Here is a 6052-nt window from a genome sequence, read left to right as displayed (position 1 = left end):
AACCCTTATGGATTGTGGAAGAAATACAAATTTAAAGTCCATTAGGAGAAAAAGCCCATGGCCTAAAATGTTTGGTAAAGAATCAAAGTACAAAACTTCAAGTCCATTAGGATCCTAGCCATCCAAGTCCAAAGAAGTCCATAAATAGTTTCAAAACTGGAATCAATCCGACTCAAATAGTTTCAAAACTCGCCGTTTGTTATTCCTCCTATCTTGGAAACGCGGTGAGCGACTTCACCAACCACAGGGCGAAAAACCCAAAAGCCACCTTTCGCATCTGAAAAGTATATTTTCTTTTGGCTATTCCTCTTATTCTTTTCAAAATTTTGATTTACATTCAAGAGAATTATAAAATTTCAATTAACAGAAACCAAAAAATTTGAGCTTACTGAAAGGATGGTCCAATTTATAGGCACCGTTCGTGTATCTCCTTCTCTGGCCATTTTTGCTCTCCGCGGACGCCAATTCTCTTTTCAGAGCTCTTTACTTTCACTTTCAAGAAATGGGCTCTCTCTATTTTCACTTTCCAAAAATGGGTTCTCTCCGTTTAAGAGGATTTTGCGAGCTTGCTTTATTTCTAGTATGTTCTTCCTTCCGTACACTACTATTAGTATCATTTCTGTTCTTTATGGTTGGCTATCTCATGAATTCAATTGGGCATTTATCGTTTCAAGAAGACGTTATTTTAGTTAAAAATCGCAAACCTTTAAGCCGAATGACTGTTGTGTGTCAATATGTGGTGGGTTTCCCCCTTCTAACTTCTTATGCATTTGCAAGCTCTGTATTAATTCAGGTTATATCTTATCCTTTGTCTTACAATAATCGTATAAATGTTAATTTGAAGCCTTATTGTTTTATGTGTGAATGAATGCAAGGCAGCAACTACATATGTATGTTTAAGTATTCCAAGCTTTCCTTGGCTCATAAGCCTAGCAGCACTGATGGGATTACTTGCTTAAAAGTTTTTAATACGATAACAAGTTCCAAATTTTAAGGGATATCTGCAATCTTAGATTTATGCAATGAAAAATTCTTTGCTAGATTCAGTGGTTTTAACATCTATAAATTAGGGTAAGAAAATGATTCCATTAGCTTTAAGATGCCATTGTCTCTGCCTGTTGTGCAGGTGTCGGTGGACTCCACTTACATATAGTTTGCAGTTTATGATGGTATTCAATAAGTCATGTTCTGACCAGGTGTTTCAGTGCAGATGCAAGTGGAAATGCTGATGCACAGTACCAATCTGAAATCATATTCATGGGGACAGGAACTAGTGAAGGGATTCCACGTCTCAGCTGCCTAACTAATCCTCTAAAGAAATGTCCGGTATTGCTGCAAACCATCCTCTCATTAGAACTATTTTAAGATTAAATATCATATGCCCTGTTGAATATGAAGCAACTGCATAAAATTTACCTGATGCATTGATTCAAGACTGCAAATGGTCCTTGGTTTCTCAGGTGTGCTCAAAGGCTGTGGAACCAGGTAATAAGAACAGAAGATTGAACACGAGCCTCCTTATTCGTTATTCTGGGCCTGGTGAAAGACGCAACATTCTAATAGATGCTGGCAAGTAAGTGAAAGATACTTCTAGCTTTGAATTTTATTTTCATATAAAAATTTAAATGGCTATTTAAATTTTGCAACAATGCTGAAATTTGTTTAGGTAAGGATGCAGTCCTATATATGGAATTTCATTTTTTTTTTATCAATACTAAAATTTCATCTTTCTGACATCTTATCATTTTGAGGCTCTCTTTTATAATTTCAAATATGGATTGAAATGGGATGTGGGGGTGAATTTATATCTTCAGCTTGGTGCTCTTTACTTCTTGCATCATATATTGAATTGGGGTTCTACTTAAAAAATGATAGCATTGGGATTTTGTGATTCTTTGACTTTTTGTGGGCAATAGTGAGTTAGCAGTAGCACAGGATGGGGAGGAGGGAATGATTTAAATTTTGGAAGCTTGTTATATGGGATTAGCATATATTTTGGCATTTGCATGCTTAGATTGTTTTTGAAAGTAAAATTTCTATGCATAGACATGAATGAGGTTTTTGGCCCTTTTGGGGTTCAGACTGATGATTTGTTGTAGTTATAATCCTTCAGGTTTGATGCTTGTGGCAATATGTTACCCATTGTAGGAAAAAAACTCACATTTAAGAAATAGGAAGGAAAATAATTTTGTTCCTGCTGAATAATGTGGCCAACCAAGAAGTTCCTGGTGGCTGAGCATTATTTAATGTTTTAATCAATTGCCCAATATAATTTGATCAAACGTTTTCTTTGCAACTTCTGTTTTGTAGGTTCTTCTACCACAGTGCTCTTCAATGGTTTCCTGCATTTGGGTTAGTCTTCATTTTATACATTTTCTCCAGTATTTCAAGCTGTTAATTTTGGGCTCCATAGAAATTGGATGGTTGATCATGAAATGATTCTTTCACTCAAGATTAGATAACTCTAGCGAGGGTAAGATTCAAATATTATGCTGTAAGTTGTACATTGGGAATCTTAACTACTAGTGAAGGCAGGATGAAGGAAAAAAAAAGTTAATATTTCTCATGCACGCAAGGGATGGTATCAATTTATGTATATTTAGGACATTAGGTGAGATAAATGCAGTGGTGTCATGACTCTTTTTTGTAATTACAGTGGAATTGTAATTTGGTCTTGCATAAATGATGAACATTTTGTTGTCAGCCAAGATTCATGAATTCGTGCAGATGTGCAGAGATAATGTAGTCTATTCATTCTTCTTAGTTCTTGATTGGCAATAGGATTTCAAAGTGGTGCCCTTTATCTTATTTGGTGATGATTATCATGTCTGTATCAGTGAAATGGAATGGAGCACACCTGTTCCTATTTCCATGAGGTGCTTTTATCTCTGTTCTAATTTTTGTATTCCACTTGGTCCTGAGTTATTTCTTGTTATTGTTTGTATGGATTACATGAACAACTATTCAATTGTGTATAAAGTAATTGCATGTTATTGAGAAGTTCCTAGTTGATTATATGTACATAATAATAGGTCAATGGAGAATGAAATCAAATGAACAACTTCAGCCTTAAGTCATGAGTTAAAATAAAAAATGCACTAGGATTCTCCCTTAATTATTTTCCTAAGTTATTTTGTCTGGACTCCAGCACACCAACTTTGACACTGGCTAAAGAGTATATATTTTGCACTGTACAGTTTGTTATTTGTTCTGTTGTTAATTTATTTTAAGGTCTCTAATGGTACAAGGAAGTGGTGAAGGATTTGGAGTGGCATATTGAATTGGTAGTTCTTTGCTGTTTCTATTATATTGTATACATTTATTGTCATGTATTTTCCTTTTTGTTTCTTTCAGGCTAAGAACAATTGATGCGGTTATTATTACTCATTCTCATGCTGATGCAATTGGAGGTCTCCGACATTAACACTTTCTAATGTTATTTAGTAAAAAAGAAAAATTATGTTAAGAGCTAGGACAATGCTTGAAGTTTCTTCTTGTTTTCAAATGTAAACTTGCAGGTTACCTGGCATTGATGAGCTGTCTTTTTTTTTTTTTTCTGCTTAAATTGAATCCCCAGGTCTGGATGATCTTCGAGATTGGACAAACAATGTGCAGCCCTACATTCCAATCTATGTTGCGGAGCGTGATTTTGAGGTAAAAAGAATCCATTTCTGCCTTCCTTTTACAGATTCCCTATTCTTTTCTTCTAAGATTGCTTTTGGAGCTGGTAATATTATGATAAGTGCATTGCAATTGCTTGAAGTGTAATTGAATGTTTATTGCAAGGCCAAATCATTTAAAAGAAATTCTTCTCCTGTGCTACTCTGTGGAGCTAGAGAAGTGAGAGTTTTAGCTCAATTTTGATTCCTAGTAATTTTTGTGAATATGTTATTAACTATGTGAAAAAAAAATTCATTGTTTTTCTTGGTGTTTGTTGTAGAATGTCAATAAAAACATGCCTGCTTATCTGAATTGATAAGTCATTGCATATTAAAATTACTTTACAGCAATTGTTGATTATATGAAATATTTTTGAATGATTTTATATATCTCAGAACTGACTGTATGACAGTCAAAGCAATTCAGGTGATGAAGAAGACTCATTATTATTTGGTAGATACAAGTGTCCTTACACCTGGTGCTGCTGTCTCAGAGTTACAATTTAACATCATACATGAGGAGCCATTTGTAGCATGTGATCTGAAGGTATTGATACAGTCATTTTGAGATCTTCATGCTATGTCAGTAGTTGTGTACAGATGGATATTCAGGTCCAGAGGAATTACTTAGAAAGCTGTCTTGCTGCCACAAAATAATTGTTTCAATCTTTAATTGATGAAATTTTGGTAATGTTTGTAGCCTTTCAGTGAAATTTAATGTCTTCTGGCTTGCATATTTAGTCATTGATGTGGTCTTGCTTGTGAGGGCATGTGACCTGGTGTCATATTTCTTTGAACTTTCCAATGTAAAAGCAAATTAATTTGGAATGAAGTATCTTTTTATTTGAGTTATCGAGTAAAATACCATGTTTTATGGTGTTATAAGTAAAAACAAAATACTTTCTTGTTTAAGGTGAACCATTTTCATATATTTTGCTTTGTTTCAGTTTACGCCTTTACCAGTGTGGCATGGTCTCGGTTATCGTTCCCTTGGCTTTCGCTTTGGTAACATATGTTACATCAGGTATTGCTTCTAAGCCTCACAACGTTTTGGGAAATCATTTGTTTACTTCTGCCTGCTTTCTGGGGCTAATCCTTTTTTTTTTTTTTGCAGTGATGTTAGTGACATACCTGAACAAACTTATCTACTACTCAAGGACTGTGAAATTCTAATTTTGGTCTCTCTCTCTCTCTCTCTCTCTCTTTCTTATGCATGCATGCACAAAGGGGGCATATGAAAATATGCAATTGCATAGCATTTGCCCGTTTCTATTGCTTCATGCATTTGCCTGTTTCATATTCCCCTGTTCAGCTTATGCATTGGTTCTTTTTTTCTTAGGATGCATTGAGGCCTGATCGATCTTCTTCAACACATTTTGGACTTCCAAGGGTACGATAATCCATATAATCCAGTGGGTTGTTATTTTGTTTGGCGTTGTCATTATGTCTTTTTTTTTTTTTGTTGATTAAAAAAAAATATAACAAATTATAGCCTCTGCTATTTTCTCTCGATAAAATTTCTTACTAAAAAAATTGCCTTTTCTGATAATAAAATTTGTGTTATTAGGATTTTATGCTTATTTTGACATTCTTGTCAGGCCTTAGATGAAGTGCGGAAAATTCAACCAAAAAGAACACTTTTCACAGGTATTTTTAATCACTTTGGCTTTTCTATCAAGAATCCTAACTAGTCTTTTTTTTTTTTAAATTTTGAAGGGCTTCATATTAAATGTAGTTTATTAGTGAGACTAATCATCCTTTTCAGTTGAGAATTATTCTAAAGAAAATAATTAGCTTTTAATTTTGTTCTTGTGAAGGCATGATGCACCTGATGGATCATGAAAAGGTTAATGTGTATCTGTCGAAATTGTTGGAGACAGAAGGGCTTGATGTACAACTAAGCTATGACGGATTGCGTATACCAGTAACACTTTAACTTCTGTCTTAATTCTACTTCCATCCCATTCTTTTTCTTAATAATTACATACAGCATGGTGTATGTTGGTTCCTCATGAGCTCCTGCAAATCAGTCTCATTTTCGGAATCGATAATTTCCCCTTAATGCTTTAAATCTTCTAGTGTAATTTGCCTTCAGCATCAATGCTGCCGTACATCTTGCAGCAGGCTAGAACCATAGACGAGTTTTTTTAGTTGATTATTTGAAATTATTGTGGAGACCAAATGGTTCATTTCTCATCTTATCAATGTTAAATCTAGAAATAGCCCACTTGCTTGTGACTCTTCGGGACCTACTTAGAACTTTCAGAAATGTCTGGACGGTGCTCAACACTATGTTCTTTTATTTGTGCACAAATGATACATGTATCAGCGTCCTAGAGTCGTCTTTAGCATTATGAGATTGTATCTTTAAAAAAAAGAACGGCCTTGATTCA

General features: G+C 34.5%; 1 protein-coding gene across 1 annotated transcript; it reads left to right on the top strand.

Annotated features, from left to right (window-relative positions):
* Positions 1-290: 290 nt before the first annotated feature.
* On the top strand, positions 291-6052 carry LOC110642323 (putative hydrolase C777.06c). The gene is made up of 12 exons (XM_058150646.1): positions 291-580; positions 1211-1326; positions 1461-1573; positions 2311-2352; positions 3355-3410; positions 3578-3654; positions 4087-4206; positions 4607-4683; positions 4774-4837; positions 4999-5049; positions 5258-5306; positions 5477-6052. The coding sequence occupies exons 1-12, from the start codon at positions 397-399 to the stop codon at positions 5593-5595; spliced, it is 1068 nt and encodes a 355-aa protein (XP_058006629.1). The 5' UTR covers positions 291-396; the 3' UTR covers positions 5596-6052.

Source organism: Hevea brasiliensis, chromosome 1, assembly GCF_030052815.1.
Source record: "Hevea brasiliensis isolate MT/VB/25A 57/8 chromosome 1, ASM3005281v1, whole genome shotgun sequence".
NCBI classification, from domain to species: domain Eukaryota; kingdom Viridiplantae; phylum Streptophyta; class Magnoliopsida; order Malpighiales; family Euphorbiaceae; genus Hevea; species Hevea brasiliensis.
This window is presented reverse-complemented; position numbering and strand designations above follow the sequence as displayed.